We start from the raw sequence: 17,304 nt of genomic DNA, 5'->3' as shown, positions 1-17,304 counted from the left end.
TTATTTGACCATTTTTTTTAATAAACCCAAAAATCTACAAAAATATTACAAAAGATTCCAAAAGATATCAGTGAAAACGTGTTTTTTTGTTGCAATTACATTATTTTTTTATTTTATGTAACTTTTTGTACATAAAAAGGGGTTTTGTCGTAAAAATCTTAGGTTCCTTTGCTCACCTCAAGTTTATTTGACCATTTTTTCTAATAAGCCCACAAAATCTACAAAAATATTACAAAAGATTCCAAAAGAAATCAGTCAAAAAATGTTTTTAGATTTGTTTTAAGAAAATTACTCATTTTCAAAAAAAAGTTTATCGACATTATATACGCCTTGATCTGAAAAACATTGGTATACATAATTGTTTTTGATTCAAATGATTATTTTCTTTAATAAAACCACAGAATCTACAAAAATAATACAAAAGATTCAAAATGAAATCAGTGAAAACCTGTTTTTTTGTTGCAATTGCATTATTTTCTTATTTTAAGTAAGTTTTTGTACATAAAAAGGGGTTTTGTCGTAAAAATCTTAGGTTGCTTTGCTCACCTCAAGTTTATTTGACTATTTTTTCTAATAAACCCAAAAATCTACAAAAATATTATAAAAGATACCAAAAGATATCAGTGAAAACGTGTTTTTTGTTGCAATTACATTATTTTTTTATTTTAAGTAACTTTTTGTACATAAAAAGGGGTTTTGTCGTAAAAATCTTAGGTTCCTATGCTCACCTTAAGTTTATTTGACCATTTTTTCTAATAAACCCATAAATCTACAAAAATATTATAAAAGATTTTATAAGATATCAGTAAAAACCTGTTTTTTTGTTGCAATTGCATTATTTTTTTATTTTAAGTAACTTTTTGTACATAAAAAGCGGCTTTGTCGTAAAATTCTTAGGTTCCTATGCTCACCTCAAGTTTATTTGACCATTTTTTCTAATAAACCCACAGAATCTACAAAAATATTACAAAAGATTCCACAAGAAGTTACTGAAAACATGTTTTTTTGTTATAATTGCATTATTTTCTTGTTTTAAATAGGTTTTTGAACATAAAAAGGGGTTTTGTCGTCAAAATCTTAGGTTTCTTTGCTCACCTCAAGTTTATTTGACCATATTTTCTAAAAAACCCACAGATTTAAGAAAAATATTAAAAAAAATTTCAAGAGAAATCAGTAAAAACCTGTTTTTATGTTGCAATTGCATTATTTTCCTAATATAAGTAAGTTTTTGTACATAAAAATGGGTTTTGTTGTGAAAAGCTTAAGTTCCTTTGTTCACCTAGAGTTTGTTTAACCTTATTTTCTAATAAACCTACAGAATCTACAAAAATATAACAAGAGATTCCAAAAGCAAACAGTGAAAACCTATTTTTTTGTTGCAATTTCATTGTTTTTTTATTTTAAGTAAGTTTTTCTACATAAAAAGTGGTTTTTCCGTAAAAATCTTAGGTTTCTTTGTTCACCTCAAGCTTTTTTGACCATTTTTTCTGATAAACCCACAAAATCTACAAAAATATTACAAAAGATTCCAAAAGAAAATAGTGAAAATTTGTTTTTTTGTTGCAATTGCATTATTTTCTTATTTTAAGTAAGTTTTTGTACATAAAAGGGGGTTTTGTTGTAAAAATCTTAGGTTCCTTCGCTCACCTTTAAATAATTAGACAATTCTTCCAAATAAACCCACAGAATCTACAAAAATATTACAAAAGATTCCAAAGAAATCAGTGAAGACCTGTTTTTTTGTTACAATTGCATTATTTTCTTATTTTAAGTAAGTTTTTATACTTAAAAAGTGGTTTTGTCGTAAAAATCTTAGGTTCCTTTTCTCACCTCAAGTGTATTTGACCATTTTTTTAATAAATCCACAGAATCTACAAAAATATTATAAAAGATTTCAAAAGAAATCAAGGAAAACCTGTTTTTTGTTGCAATTGCATTAGTTTCTTGTTTTAAGTAAGTTTTGGTACATCAAAAGGGGTTTTGTCGTAAAAATCCAAAGTTCCTTTGCTCACCTCAAGTTTATTAGACTATTTCTCTTATAAACCCACAGAATCTACAATAATATTACAAACGATTCCGAAAGAAATCAGTGAAAACCGGTTTTTTTGTTGCAATTGCGTTATTTTTTTATTTTAAGTAAGTTTTTGTAAATAAAAAGGGGTTTTGTCGAAAAAATCTTAGGTTCATTTGCTCACCTCAAGTTTATTTGACCATTTTGTCAAATAAACTCACAGAATCTACAAAAATATTACAAAAGATTTCTGAAAAAATCAGTGAAAACCTGATTTTTTGTTGCAATTGCATTAATTTCTTATTTTAAGAAGTTTTTGAACATAAAAAGGGGTTTTGTCGTAAAAATCTTAGGTTCCTTTGCTCACCATAAGTTTATTTGACCATTTTGTCCAATAAACTCACAGAGTCTTTAAAAATATTACAAAAGATTTTAAAAGACACCAGAGAAAACCTGTTTTTTGGATGCAATTGCATTATTTTCTAATTATAAGTAATTTTTGTACATAAAAAGGGGTTTTGTCGTAAAAATCTTTGGTTCCTTTGCTCACCTCAAATATATTTGACCATTTTTTTAAATAAACTTACAGAATCTACAAAAATATAACAAAAGATTCCAAAAGAAATCAGTAAAAACCTGTTTTTTTGTTGCAATTGCATCATTTTCTTATTTTAATTAAGTTTTTGTACATAAAAAGGGGGTTTTGTCGCAAAAATCTTAGGTTTTTTTGCTCACCTCAAGTTTATTTAATCATTTTTTTTAATAAACTCACAGAATCTACAAAAATATTACAAATGATTCAAGAAGAAATTAGTAAAAACCTTTTTTTTCGTTGTAATTGCATTATTTTCTTATTTTAAGTAAGTTTTTGTACATAAAAAGGGGTTCCCGCTAAAAAATGAGGCGTTGATTTGATGTTGATTCAATGTTTCTCGTCAACATTGATTCCATATTGATTTTTTGTCCAAAATGTTAGCCACTCATCAACGTTGATTTGGTGTTTACAAAAAACGTTGATCGAATGTTGCTTTTCAACGTTTAATCAACAAACATTTATTCTGGTGATTCAACACTGTTTTTTTTAATAGCCAACGGCATTTTGATATCGCTTTTGATGCATGTATCAAAAAAATATATCAACAGTTTACGAAATATATATATATATATATATATATATATATATATATATATATATATATATATATATATATATATATATATATATATATATATATATATATATATATTTAAACAACTTTAAAATGTATTCTACAAAATAGAGTGCTCAATGTTCTTAAAAGAACAGAGCAATTATAAATTAGTAGGAAATCACCAAACAAAATTTTTTTCATTTAACACTGTAAGACTTATCAGAAATGCTCTTATCAATAAAAAAAACTCATTATTTTTGATGAGTCTTTTTATTGATGGAACACAGTGTTAAAAGAAAAATTTTTTGTCAAGTAATTTTCTACTAATTTATAATTTGTATATATTATGTATGTATATATGTATTTATATAAAATATTTGTATATAAAATTTATACATATTGCTCAAATATTTATTTGTTTTGTAAAAAACAGGCTGTAAATAAAGGATTTAGCAAAAAATTTATAGATAGAGCAATTCAAAGCTAACTCAAAAGAATAATGAAATAAAGTAGGCACTGTGTTAAGTAAGAAAGTTTTTTATTGAATTTAACACAAAATTTACATTTTCAAATAATTTATTTATCGTTTGCAGCATTGTTCATTTTTAAAACTTTTCGATTGAGTCGTGTTCCTGATTGCCTTAAAAATTCCGAAATGCCTGAATGACATTCGCAAATTTTTGCATCATGATGCTGTCGTGTAATCGCATCTAAATCGAAAATTCAAATCAAATTTGAAAAAATCAAACTGCAGAAATTATAGCAAATAGTTACATAAATGACTGACTGGGATAAACAAAATATATTTCCTGTAAAAAGAAAAATCTAAAAAAATGCATAAAACCATTCTTACCCACTATCATATGATACAGGGTGTATGTTTTAAAATTTATCTTCAATGAACCACCAGAGACATTAAAACAGGCCCCAGCGTCTTCGCTCATCAACAAATTTCCAAAAGCAAAAGCCGATTTATATGAAGTATTACCTCCACAACGACTAAGAGAACTCATCTATTATTAAAAAAATAAAAATTACTTAAGGGTCAGAATACATATTATGTTTATTCTATAAGAATGAAATTATCTTGATTTCAATACATGGATTTTTTGATTCTTGAATCACTTTTCTGATTTGATTGAAAATTTTGAAAATTTGTGGGGGCCATATGTAATCCTTGACATTAAAATAAAAAGCAACAGTAGTACCTTTTTATCTATTTTTGCCATCCAACCCAACGCAACTTTTTGAAAATCTTAAAAAAATAATGTATTAAAATAAATAATATTATTATTATTTATGTAAAATATTTTGTAAAAATTTAATCATGAAAAATTACCTAAATGGAAAAAAAAAATTAAACTTTGATTAACACATTGAAATATACATTTTTAAAAACTTTATTTACCCTCGCAAGACCAATATCTTTCTCTGCTATCCTCTTTATCCAAAACACAATTTTTAGAGCCATTTTCTACCTAGATATAGATAAAATAGACATACAAAAATTAAACAAAATTTTTAAACATTCTATAGTGATTTTTATTTAAACTTGTCAACAAACATATATTTATAAAATATTTGTCAACAAAATTATATTCTATAACATATAGTTCTGATTTCTCTTAATTTTTTTACTGCACACGCACACAGATTTTAATTAGAACAAACACAATATTAGGACTTTTTTTTACCAATATATTTGAAGACAACATCATTTTCCCTTGAGATAGATTAGTTTCTTTTGAGAATTCAATGTTATTTTCAGCAACTGAAAAGCTTGCTATTTCACTGTGTAAATGGGGAGTTGATATCGATTTAAAAACATCTATAATTCAGTAAAAAAAAAAGCATGTTTATTTTAACAAGCCATTATTTTTCTTTTACAAAAATAGTTAACCTGCTATATTTGGAATCATGTTAGATGTTTTTTGGCTATTTGAACTATCAAAATAATGTCTTCAGTATAGTCCTTCATCACCAACCACAATATCTTCATCACTTTCACAGAATGTCATTGCCGTCTTTCTCCTTTAATATAAACTTTACTTTTTAAACAAAAAAAGTACATGATTTGTGTAATTCTTTATTGTAAAATTTTTTATTTATTAAAAACTAATTTTAGTAAAATTTACTTTCGCTTGGTCCCTTTTTTCTCTGCGGTGTCATTTTCAATATTTGAAGCATCTGCTGCTTTTTCTAAGCGTGACTGAGCTTCTTCATAAAAATCTAAACACAAATCTATGTACGTAAAATCATTTATCAATATCTAATGAAAATGTAATTGAAATGTTTGCGGCAAAAGCAGGCCCTATGAGAACGGGGTGCAGTTGGTGCACGGCATAAAAATTAATGAATTTTAATGAAAAACCCATGAAAATTAATGAATTTTTTAGTTTTTAAAAAACACTAAGAGTTTAAAAAAAAAAATAAAAGTTTTAAAAAAAAACTAAAAACATTGTTAAAAAAACTTGTTTTTTATAAAGACTCCAAAATAAAAATGTTTTTGTCAATGATTAAAAAAACTTTTCTTAATAGTTGGAAATCTTTTTTAAACATTCTAAAGACATTCAGAACATATTATTTAAACATATGCCAATTGGAATATTAGATTTAAAATAAGTGATATTAAATGAGAGCATAGTCATATTGTAAAGGGGGTCCAAAATAAATTTGCATCAGCACATGTTTATCCTCTCCAGTGCACTGGTCAAAACATACAGTTCAGTATCTAATTCAATTATTTTACATTTTTTTATAGTAATATGCAAACCTGTAGTGTATAAAATCCTAGCTGGGTATATCTTCCAGTGCCTGCAAAGTTGTGACAGCTTTACGAAATGCAGCGGATTTTTAAATGGCGGCCAGAAGCATTTCCTACCATTTTTCATCCAACTTTTAGCAATCACTTCCACTTCTTTAATTTTTCTATTTAAAAATTGACATTTCAATATTCTGGTGCAATTTAATTCTAAACAATCTTATATAAGTTACAAAATAAAATTAAAAATACATTAGAGATTAAAAACAATAAATTTTTTTTAAACCCTTTTTAGATTTATTAATGTAAAACACCAGCGTAAATATTTTATTATTTCTATATACATACCAGATATTTGTTTCACAGAGAAAATTTATAAATTAAAATGCATTCAACTCACTTTAAAATTATTCAATAAACTATATATTTGACAAATTTATAACAAATTTTACAAAATGACACATGCACAGACATTCTTTAAAAAATGATGGTCAGCAAGTATAATCAAAATTTGTGTTTTTAATTCAAGAAATCAGTGATCATAAGCAATATCACTATATCTAGGCAGAAAAAAAGCATAACCACCTTTTTGAACAGGTTTTTGAACTTTTTGATCATCAAGCCTTTTTTCAAAAGTTCTTTTTTTTCAGAAAAATTGTTTTTAGGTTGGCTAATGAATTTACATAACAAACGTCTAAATAAGATGTTTCAGAACAATCAGAAAAAAACTTTTGAACAGAATGAGGATTTAGAGCTTTGCATTTTAAAAGATCTACTAAACCTCTTCTACTAAAATAAAACCCTTTGTCTTGAATGAAATAAACTCTCATAGATTTGATGTGATCTTTTTATTTACCACTTGGACAGAAATTCCTTTACCATTCCTTTCTCTAAGAAAAATATCCAACTTTTTTCTCTCATTTAGTTGATTCACTATTTGGGCAACAGTCTGATGTGATTTTTGCACCATTTTTTTAATTTGACCCAAAAAGTTTTCAAAAGGAAAAGCTGATAGATGATCAAGACTCTCCCCAAAGTTAACACAATCATCAGCTAAATGAATCATGCTATGAACATTGTATGTTACAAAAATCTCCCCATACAAAATTTGCACTTCTCTAACAAACCATATAAGCAACTGTTTAGCATATGGCAAAACTAACAATTCATTTTTCACCATTTTATCAGAAAGCAGTATGTGCATAGCAATTGAAAGATATATAAATAAATCATAGCTAGTTTTATCTATTTTTCCTTTTTAAAACAACAGGTCCAGCATAAAGCAGAAAGAATTGAAACTCTGTTGCTTTTCCACTTCTCAAGTTCATTTAAAGAGTGTGGTCTACGTTGAAAATTGGATGGTGTATAACTTCCTAAATTTATGAGTTCATTTGAAATACTGTCTTTAACAGATTGACTTATTCTAATACATTGGGGACCTTTACACCAGTTTATTAGAAGTTTTTTAACTACCCCAAGACATATGAAGTGCATATAGTCCAATGGGAATCCAGTTACCATTGGGAAATTTAACTGAACAAGCGGAGAAAGACTCTCAAGTTGATGATCTTTATAAAATTATTATTAAAAGCCATGTCAGTACAAAGTAAAGCAGTTGTTTCCAATAATCTTACACCATCTTTTTGTGTGCCAACTGCCATACATCTTTCACAGCTATGGTAGCCACTATGCCCTATAATGCATTTAACAAATGCTCTTGCAGGCGCATCAAAAACAAAAGCTTTAATAGTCACCTGCAGCTGTTTATACCCATTTTTTTTATTTCAAGAATAAAATCTTTAAAGTACTCATTCAAATTGTTTGGTTTTCCCTGACCATACCAAATTGCAACAGCATATGGTCTTTTTCTGTTAATTGTAATTAGTATAGGCCAAATGGAAGTCTTTTTACTATTGTACATAGATGCACCATCAATACTTACAATTAGATCAAGCTTTTCCTTATTTCCAACTGTTGATATATAATAATCGATTGCACTTTCAACTCCAAGATATATATAATCGCCTCCACTGACATATAAAACATTAACTTTTTGAAGAGATTTTTGTAATGTCTGCCTGCATTTCGGTATAGATGGAGTAAATTTATTTAAGTGAAATAAAAGTGCATTTAAAGCATCATCTTTTATACAGTATTTTAATGTCCACTCATATAAAAAATCTTTTGTTGAAGTTAGAGTATCAATACTACTGTATAAACTATTTTCAACAGTAATGTCATCAACATCACCATAATTAGATTCAACTTTACTTAAACAAAATTTATTTTCAGGCAAAGTGATTGAAAACATCAATATATCGATGTGCACATCTTTAGAAACTTTAAAAATCTTTTGAATGTCTGAATCTAGATGAACATAATTCCCTCTACCAACAATATTGCACTCTTCAAGAAGATATTTTATTCTTTTTTCAGTATCTCGTTTTTCTTTCATAAATTCTCTCATGTACAGGCTTCTGTCACATTTAGACATTATTATCTTTATTTTATTACATCACAAAAGAAAAAAAAGAAAAGAATTATTATTCTTATACAGAAAAAAACAATTTAAATTGTATTTTGTACTATATGATTTAAATTTGCAGTCAGAATTTATCAGGCAAATACTTGCAATCATAAACATTACTAATTTGCTATGATAATAGTAATGTTAAAGAACTACCCTAATTTCATTAGGATAATCTTTATTCAAGAACTGAAAATATAATTACTAAATAAAGTATATGTTTTTCAATAAAGTTTATATTCATTTCATACCGTAATATAATTAAAATTTGAACAAACGTTTTATTACCACCAAAAATAACAAAAATATTCCAGCAGAACATGCTGTTTGCTCTGCAAATTACTGTTAGTAAACGGCTCAATAAATTTGTTTTTTGTCAACAGAAAATCAACGAACGCTCAGTGTTTGTAAGTAAACGTTGATTTGGTGTTGATAATATTGCCGTTGCTACAACGTCCATTTATAGCTGATCGCTGATGATCGCTAATATCAACGCAAAATCAACGTTAATCAACATCAAATCAACGCTTCATTTTTTAGAGGGTTTTGTTAATAAAATCTTAGGTTCCTTTGCTCAACTCAAGTGTATTTGACCATTTTTCTAATAAATCCACAGAACCTACAAAAGTATTACAAATGATTCCAAAAGAAATCAGTAAAAATCTATTTTTTTGTTGCAGTTGCATTATTTTCTAATTTTAAGTAAGTTTTTGTACATAAAAAGGGGTTTCGTCGTAAAAACCTTAGGTTCCTTTGCTTATTCAAGTTTATTTGACCATTTTTTCTAATAAACATACAGAATCTACAAAAATATTACAAAAGATTCTAAAATAAATCAGTGAAAACATGTTTTTTTGTTGCATTTGCATTTATTTCATATTTTATAGTAGTTGTTGTACATAAAAATGAGTTTAGTCGTAAAAATCTTAGGTTCCTTTTCTCGCCTCTAAATAATTTGACCATTCTTTCTAATAAACCAATACCATCTACAAAAATATTACAAAAGATTTTAGAAGAAATCAGTAAAAACCCGATTTTTTAATGCATTTGCATTATTTTCTTATTTGAATTAAGTTCTTGTAAGTAAAAAAAATTTATTGTCGTAAAAATCTTAGTTTTTTTGCTGACTTTAAGTTTACCTGATCATTTTTTCTATTAAATACATAAAATCTATAAAAAAATTACAAAAGATTCCAAAAGATATCAGTAAAAAACTGTTTTTTTGTTGCTTTTGCATTTATTTCTAATTTTAAATTAGTTTTTGTTCATAAAAAGGGGTTTTGTTGTTAAACTCTTAGGTTCCTTTGCTTACCTCAAGTTATTTTGACCATTTTTATAAATACTCAGACAGAATCTACAAAAATATTACAAAAGATTCACAAACAAATCAGTAAAAACCTGTTTTTTTCTTGCATTTGCATTTATTTTATATTTTAAGTTAGACTTTGTACGTAAAAAGGGGTTTTGTCGTTTAAATCTTAGGTTCCTTTGCTCACCTCAAGTTTATTTGACCAGTTTTTCTAAAAAGTTCGGAATCTACAAAATTATTAAAAAAGATTAAAAATGAAATCAGTAAAAACCTGATTTTATGTTGCATTTGCATTATTTTCTAACTTTAGGTAAGTTTTTTGTACTTAAAAGGGGTTTTGTCGTAAAAATCTTTCGTTCCTTTAAATACTTCAAGTTTATTTGACCATTTTTTATTATAAACCCACAAAATCTACAAAAATATTACAAAAGATTCCAAAAGAAATCAGTGAAAACCTGTTTTTTTGTTGCATTTGCATTTATTTATTATTTTAATTTAGTTTTTGTACAAAAAAAAGGGGTTTTGTCGTAACAATATTAGGATCCTTTGCTCATCTCAAGTTTATTTGTTAATTTTTCTGAAAAATGAACAGAATCTACAAAATTATTAAAAAAGATTCAAAATGAAGTCAGTAAAAATCTGAATTTATGTTGCATTTGCATAATTTTCTTAGTTTATGTAAGTTTTTTGGACTTAAAAGGGGTTATGTCGTAAAAATCTTTCGTTCACTTATATACTTCAAGTTTATAAAACCATATTTTCAAATATTACGACAGAAACTTTAAAAATATTACAATAGATTTCAAAAGAAATCCGTAACAACCTGTTTTTTGGTGCATTTGCATTTAATTCTTATTTTAAGTTAGTTTTTGTACATAAAAAGAGGTTTTGTCGTACAACTCTTAGGTTCCTTTGCTTATCTCAAGTTTATTTAACAATTTTTTTTGCCAAACTTACAGAATCTGCAAAATATCACAAAAGATTCCAAAAGAACTCAGTGATAATTAGATTGTTTGTTGCATTTGCATTATTTTCTAAATTTGATTAAGTTTTTCTACTTAAAAGGGGTTTTGTCGTTAAACTCTGAGGTTCCTTTTCTCAGCTTAAGTTTATTTGACCATTTTTTCTAATAAACCCTCAAAATCTACAAAAATATTACAAAAGATTCCGAAAGAAATTAATGAAAACCTGATTTTTTGTTGCATTTGCATTTATTTCTTATTTTATGTTAGTTTTTGTACATTAAAAGGAGTTTTGTCGTTAAAATCTTAGGTTCCTTTGCTCACCTTGTGTTTATTCGACTATTTTTCTAATAAACCCACTGAATCTACAAAAATATTACAAAAAATTCTAAAAGAAATCATTGAAAACCTGTTTTTTTTGTTGCATGTGCATTAATTTCTTATTTAAATTAGTTTTTGTTCAAAATAGGGGTTTTGCTAAAACTCTGAGGTTCCTTTGCTCACCTCAAGTTTATTTGAAGATTTTTTCTTATAAATTCACAGTATCTACAAAAATATCACAAAAGATTCCAAAAGAAATACGTGAAAACCTGTTTTTTTGTTGCATTTGCCATTATTTCTTATTTTAAATTAGTTTTTGAATATAAAAAGAGGTTTTTTCGAAAAATTCAAAGGTTTCTTTTCTTACCTTAAGTTTATTCGACCATTTTTACTAATAAACTCACAAAATCTACAAAAAAAATCCAAAAGATTCCAATAGATATCAGTGAAAACCTGATTTTTTATTGCATTAGCATTATTTTTTTATTTTTAGTAAGTCTTTGTACATAAAAAGGGGTTTTGTCGTAAAAATCATAGGTTCCTTTGCTTATCTCACGCTTATTTGACCATTTTTTATAATAAACCTACAGACTACAAAAATATTACATAAAATTACACAAGAAATTAGTGAAAAACTGATTTTTTGTAGCATTTGCATTATTTATCTTATTTTAAGTAAGTTTTTGTACTTAAAATAGTTTTTGTCGTAAATTCCTTAGGTTTCTTTGCTTACCTCAAGTTTTTTTGACCATTTTTTATTAAAAATCTACAAAATCTATAAAAATATTACAAAAGATTCCCAAAGAAATCAGTAAAAACCTTTTTTTGTTGCATTTGCATTACTTTTTTATGGAAAGTAAGTTTTTGTACTTAAAATTGATTTTGTCGTAAAAATCTTAGGTTCCTTTGCTCACCTCAAGTTTATTTGACTCTTTTTTGAAATAAACCTTTAGAATCTACAAAGATATCTCAAAAGATTCTACAAGTAATTAGTAAAAACCTGTTTTTTTGTTGCATTTGTATTTATTTCTTATTTAAGGTTAATTTTTGTGCATAAAAAGAAGTTTTGTCGTTAAATTCTGAGGTTCCTGTGCTCACCTTTAGCTTATATGACTATTTTTTCTAACAAACTCACAATATCTACAACAATATTACAAAATGTTCTAAAATAATTCAGTAAAAACCTGATTTTTTGTTGCATCTGCATTATTTTCTTATTTTAAGTTATTTTTTAACTTAAAAGGGGTTTTGTCAAAAATCCTCAGGTTCATTTGCTCACCTCTAGTTTATTTGACCATTTTTATTAATAAAATCACAGAATCTTAAAATTTATTGCAAAAGATTCCAAAAGAAATCAGTGAAAACCTGTTTTTTTGTTGCAATTGCATTATTTTCTTATTTTAAATAAGTTTTTGTACTCAAAAGGGGTTTAGTCGTAAAAAACTTATGTTTCTTTGCTCAGCTTAAGTTTATTTGACCTTTTTATATAATAAACCCTCACAATCTAAAAAAATATTGCAAAAGATTATAAAAGAAGTCAGTAAAAACCTGTTTTTTTGTTGCATTTACAATTATTTCTAACTTTATGTTAGTTTTCGTAAATAAAAAAGGGTTTTGTCGTTAAACTCTTAGGTTCATTTGCTTACCTCAAGTTTATTTGACCATTTTATCTAACTAACTAACAGATTTTTTAAAAATGCTAATAAAAATATCAAAAGAATTCAGTGAAAACCTGTTTTTTGGTGCATTTGCATTTATTTCTTATTTTATGTTAGTTTTTGTTCATAAAAAGGGGTGTTGTCGTAAAATCCTCAGTTTCGTTTGCTCACCTTAAGTTTATTTGATCATTTTCTCTAATAAAAGCTACAGAATCTACAAAAATATTACGAAAGATTTCAAAAGAAATCATTGAAAACCTGTTTTTTTGTTACATTTGCATTATTTTTTTATACTAATTTAGTTTTTGTACTTAAAAGTGGTTTTGTCGTAATAATCAAAGGTTCTTTTGGTCACCTCACGTTTATTTGACCATTTTTTATTATAAACCTACAGAATCTAAAAAAATATTTCATAAGATTACAAAATAAATTAGTGTAAACCTGCCTTTTTGTTGCATTTGCATTATTTTTTTATTTTAAGTAAGTTTTTGTACTTAAAAGGGATTTTGTGGTAAAATCTCTAGTTTCCTTTGCTCACCTCAAATTTATTTTACTATTTTTTCTAATGAACCTAACAAAACTACAAAATTTTGCAAAAGATTCCAAAAGAAATCAGTAAATATCTGTTTTTTTGTTGTATTTGCATTTGTTTCTCATTTTAAGTTAGTTTTTGTACATAAAATGGAGTTTTGTCGTTAAAATCTTAAGTTCTTTTGCTCACCTCAAGTTTATTTGACTATTTTTTTTAATAAACTCACCGAATCTACAACATTATTACAAAAGGATTCAAAATAATTCAGTAAAAACCTGATATTTTGTTGCATTTGCATTACTTTCTTATTTTAAGTAATTTTTGTACTTAAAAGGGGTTTTGTCGTAAAAATCTTAGGTTTCTTTGTTTACCTCTAGTTTATATGACCATATTTTTTAATATAATCACAGAATCTTAAAAAACAAAAATATTACGATAAATTTTAAAAGAAATCAGTGAAAACCTGATTTTCTTTCGCATTTGCATTATTTATTATGAAAAGTACAAAATCTACGAAAATATTACAAAAGATTCTAAAATAAATTATGAAAACCTGTTTTTCTGTTACATTTGCTTTATTTTCTTATTTTTAGTAAGTTATTGTATATAAAAAAAAGTTTTTACGTAACTATCTGAGGTTCCTTTACTCACCTCAAGTTAATTTGAACATTTTTTTTAATAAACCAAAAGAATCTACAAATATATTACAAAAAATTCCAATAGAAATCAGTGAAAACCTGTTTTTTTGTTGTATTTGCATTATTTTCTTACTTAAAGTATGTTTTTGTAAACAAAAAAGGGTTTTGTCATATAAATCTAAGTTAACTATGCTTACCCCAAATTAAGTTGACCATTTTTTCGAAAAAACCCAGAGAATCTTTAAAAACAAGATAAAAGATTGCAAAAGAAATAAGTAAAACCTGTTTTTTTGTTGCAATTGCATTATTATCTTATTTTAAGTAAGTTTTTGTACATAAAAAGGATTTTTTTCGTAAAAATCTTATGTTTCTATGCTTACCTTAAGTTTATTTGACCATTTTTTCTAATAAACCCACAAAATCTACAAAAATAATACAAAAGATTCTAAAAGAAATCAGTGAAAACTTGTGTTTTTGTTGCATTTGTAATATTTTTTCAATTTAAATAAGTTTTTGTATTTAAAATGGAATTTTGTCGTTAAAATCTTAGGTTCCTTTGTTCACCTTGAGTTTATTTAACCATTTTTTCTTAACAACCCACAGAATCTACAAAAATATTACAAAAGATTCCAAAAGAAATCAGTGAAAACCTGTGTTCTTGTTACATTTGCAATTATTTCTTATTTTAATATAGTTTTTGTATATAAAAAGGGGTTTTGTCGTAAAAAACTTAGGTTCCTTTTCTTAACTCAAAGTTATTTTACAATTTTTTCTAATGAACCCACTGAATCTACAAATATATTTTAAATGATATCAAAAAAAATCATTCAAAACCTTTTTTTTTTGTTGCATTTGCTTTATTTTCATTATTTAAGTAAGTTTTTGTACATAAAAAGGGGTTTTGTCGTAAAAATCTTAAGTTCCTGTAAATAAACCCACAGAATCTACAGAAATATTACAAAGGATATAAAGGAAAATCAAGAATAACCTGTTTTTTTGTTACATTTTCATTTTTTGTTTATTATAAGTAAGTTTTTGTACATAAAATGGGGTTTTGTCGTAAAAACCTTAGGTTACTTTGCTCACCTCAAGTTTATTTCATAAATTTTTTATATATACCTACAGAATATACATAAATATTAAAAAAAAGATTCCAATAGAAATCAGTGTAAATCTGTTTTTTTGTTGCATTTGCAATGTTGTTTATTTAAAGTAAGTTTTTGTTTCATAAAAATAGGTTTTGTCGTAAAAATCATGGGATTCTTTAATCACCCTAAGTTTACTTGACCATTTTTGCTAATAAACCAACAGAATTTACAAATATATTAGAAAAGATTCAGAAAGAAATTAGTGAACACTTTTTTTTTTGTTGCATTTGAATTAATTTCTCACTTTAAGAATGTTTTTGTAAATAAAAAGGGGTTTCGTCGAAAAAATCTTAGGATTCTTTGCTCACTTCAAGTTTATTTGACCATTTTTCTAATAAACCCACAGAACCTACAAAAATATTGAAAATTATTCCAAAAGAAATCAATAAAAACATGTTTTATTGATTCATTTGCATCACTTTCTCATTTTAAGTAAGTTTTTGTTCATAAAAAGGAGTTTTGTTGCGAAAATCTTAGGTTTCTTTGCTCACCTCAAGTTTATTTGACCATTTATCTAATAAACCCACAAAATCTACAAAAATAACACAAAAGATTCCTAAATCAATCAGTGAAAAACTATTTTTTTGTTGCATTTGCATTATTTATTTATTTTATGAAAGTTTTTAAACATAAAAAAGAGGTTTTGTCGTAAAAATGATAGGTTCCTTTGCTTTTCTCAAGTTTATTTGACCCTTTTTTCTAATGAACATTTAAAATCTACAAAAATATTACAAAAGATTCCAAAAGAAATCAGTGAGAACCTGATTTTTTGTTGCATATTTTTTATTTTCTTATTTTTAGTATGTTTTTGAACATGAAAAGTGGTTTTGTCTTAAAAATCTTAGGTTTTTTTGCTAATCTCAAGTTTATTTGACCATTTTTTTTAAAAAGTCCACAGAATCTACAAAAATATTACAAAAGAATCCTAAATAAATCACTAAAAACCTGTTTTTTTGTTGCATTTGCATTATTTTTCTTTTTTTAAGTATGATTTTGTACATAAAAAGGGGTTTTGTCGCAAAAAATCTTAGGTTCCTTTTCTTACCCTTAAGTTATTTTACCATTTTTTCTAATGTATTCACAGAATCTACAAAAATATTAAAAAAGAATTCTTAAAGAAATCAGTGAAAACCTGTTTTTTTGTTGCATTTGCATTATTTTTTAATTTTAAGTAAGTTTTTGTACATAAAAAGGGGTTTTGTCGTGAAAATCTTAAGTATTTTTGCTCAAATCAGGTTTTTTTTCCATTTTTTCTTATAAACCTACAGAATCTACAAAATATTTACAAAAGATTCTAAAAGAAATTAGTGAAAACCTGTTTTTTTGTTGCATTTGCATTATTTTTATATTTTAGGTATGTTATTGTACATAAAAAGTGGTTTTGTCGAAAAAATCTTAGGTTTGTTTGCTTAAAACAAGTTTATTTAACCATTTTTATAATAAACCCACAAAATCTACAAACATATTACAAAAGATTCCGAAAGAAATTAATGAAAACCTGATTTTTTGTTGCATTTGCATTTATTTCTTATTTTAAGTTAGTTTTTGTACATTAAAAGGAGTTTTGTCGTTAAAATCTTAGGTTCCTTTGCTCACCTTGTGTTTATTCGACTATTTTTTTAATAAACCCACTAAATCTACAAAAATATTACAAAAGATTCTAAAAGAAATCATTGAAAACCTGTTTTTTTTGTTGCATGTGCATTAATTTCTTATTTAAATTAGTTTTTGTTCAAAATAGGGGTTTTGCTAAAACTCTGAGGTTCCTTTGCTCACCTCAAGTTTATTTGAAGATTTTTTCTTATAAATTCACAGTATCTACAAAAATATTACAAAAGATTCCAAAAGAAATACGTGAAAACCTGTTTTTTTGTTGCATTTGCCATTATTTCTTATTTTAAATTAGTTTTTGAATATAAAAAGAGGTTTTGTCGAAAAATTCAAAGGTTTCTTTCTTACCTTAAGTTTATTCGACCATTTTTACTAATAAACTCACAAAATCTACAAAAAAAATCCAAAAGATTCCAATAGATATCAGTGAAAACCTGATTTTTTATTGCATTAGCATTATTTTTTTATTTTTAGTAAGTCTTTGTACATAAAAAGGGGTTTTGTCGTAAAAATCATAGGTTCCTTTGCTTATCTCACGCTTATTTGACCATTTTTTATAATAAACCTACAGACTACAAAATTATTACATAAAATTACACAAGAAATTAGTGAAAACCTGATTTTCTGTAGCATTTGCATTATTTATCTTATTTTAAGTAAGTTTTTGTACTTAAA

The 17,304-nt window shown here is 25.7% G+C and overlaps 1 protein-coding gene across 1 annotated transcript; it reads right to left on the bottom strand.

The window, feature by feature from the left end:
* Positions 1-5,043: 5,043 nt before the first annotated feature.
* LOC136079330 (uncharacterized) lies at positions 5,044-7,103 on the bottom strand. Its single transcript, XM_065795063.1, has 4 exons — positions 6,803-7,103; positions 5,936-6,133; positions 5,298-5,391; positions 5,044-5,193 (listed from the first exon to the last, which is right to left on the bottom strand). The coding sequence occupies exons 1-4, from the start codon at positions 7,101-7,103 to the stop codon at positions 5,124-5,126; spliced, it is 663 nt and encodes a 220-aa protein (XP_065651135.1). The 3' UTR covers positions 5,044-5,123.
* Between the last annotated feature and the right edge of the window lie 10,201 nt (positions 7,104-17,304).

Source organism: Hydra vulgaris, chromosome 04, assembly GCF_038396675.1.
Source record: "Hydra vulgaris chromosome 04, alternate assembly HydraT2T_AEP".
In the NCBI taxonomy this organism is placed as follows: domain Eukaryota; kingdom Metazoa; phylum Cnidaria; class Hydrozoa; order Anthoathecata; family Hydridae; genus Hydra; species Hydra vulgaris.
The sequence above is the reverse complement of the archived record's forward strand: the minus strand, read 5'-3'. Positions and strand labels throughout refer to the sequence as shown.

What these genes read in the sequence shown, in the direction of transcription:
- LOC136079330 (XM_065795063.1), bottom strand. Translation starts at nt 7,103, where the DNA reads ATGGTGAAAAATGAATTGTTAGTTTTGCCATATGCTAAACAGTTGCTT. An exon ending in TAGGATTTTATACACTACAG is followed by an intron (nt 5,392 to 5,935) that starts GTTTGCATATTA and finishes ATTTGTGTTTAG; the next exon opens with ATTTTTATGAAGAAGCTCAG. An exon ending in AAAAAAGGGACCAAGCGAAA is followed by an intron (nt 5,194 to 5,297) that starts GTAAATTTTACT and finishes TTTATATTAAAG; the next exon opens with GAGAAAGACGGCAATGACAT.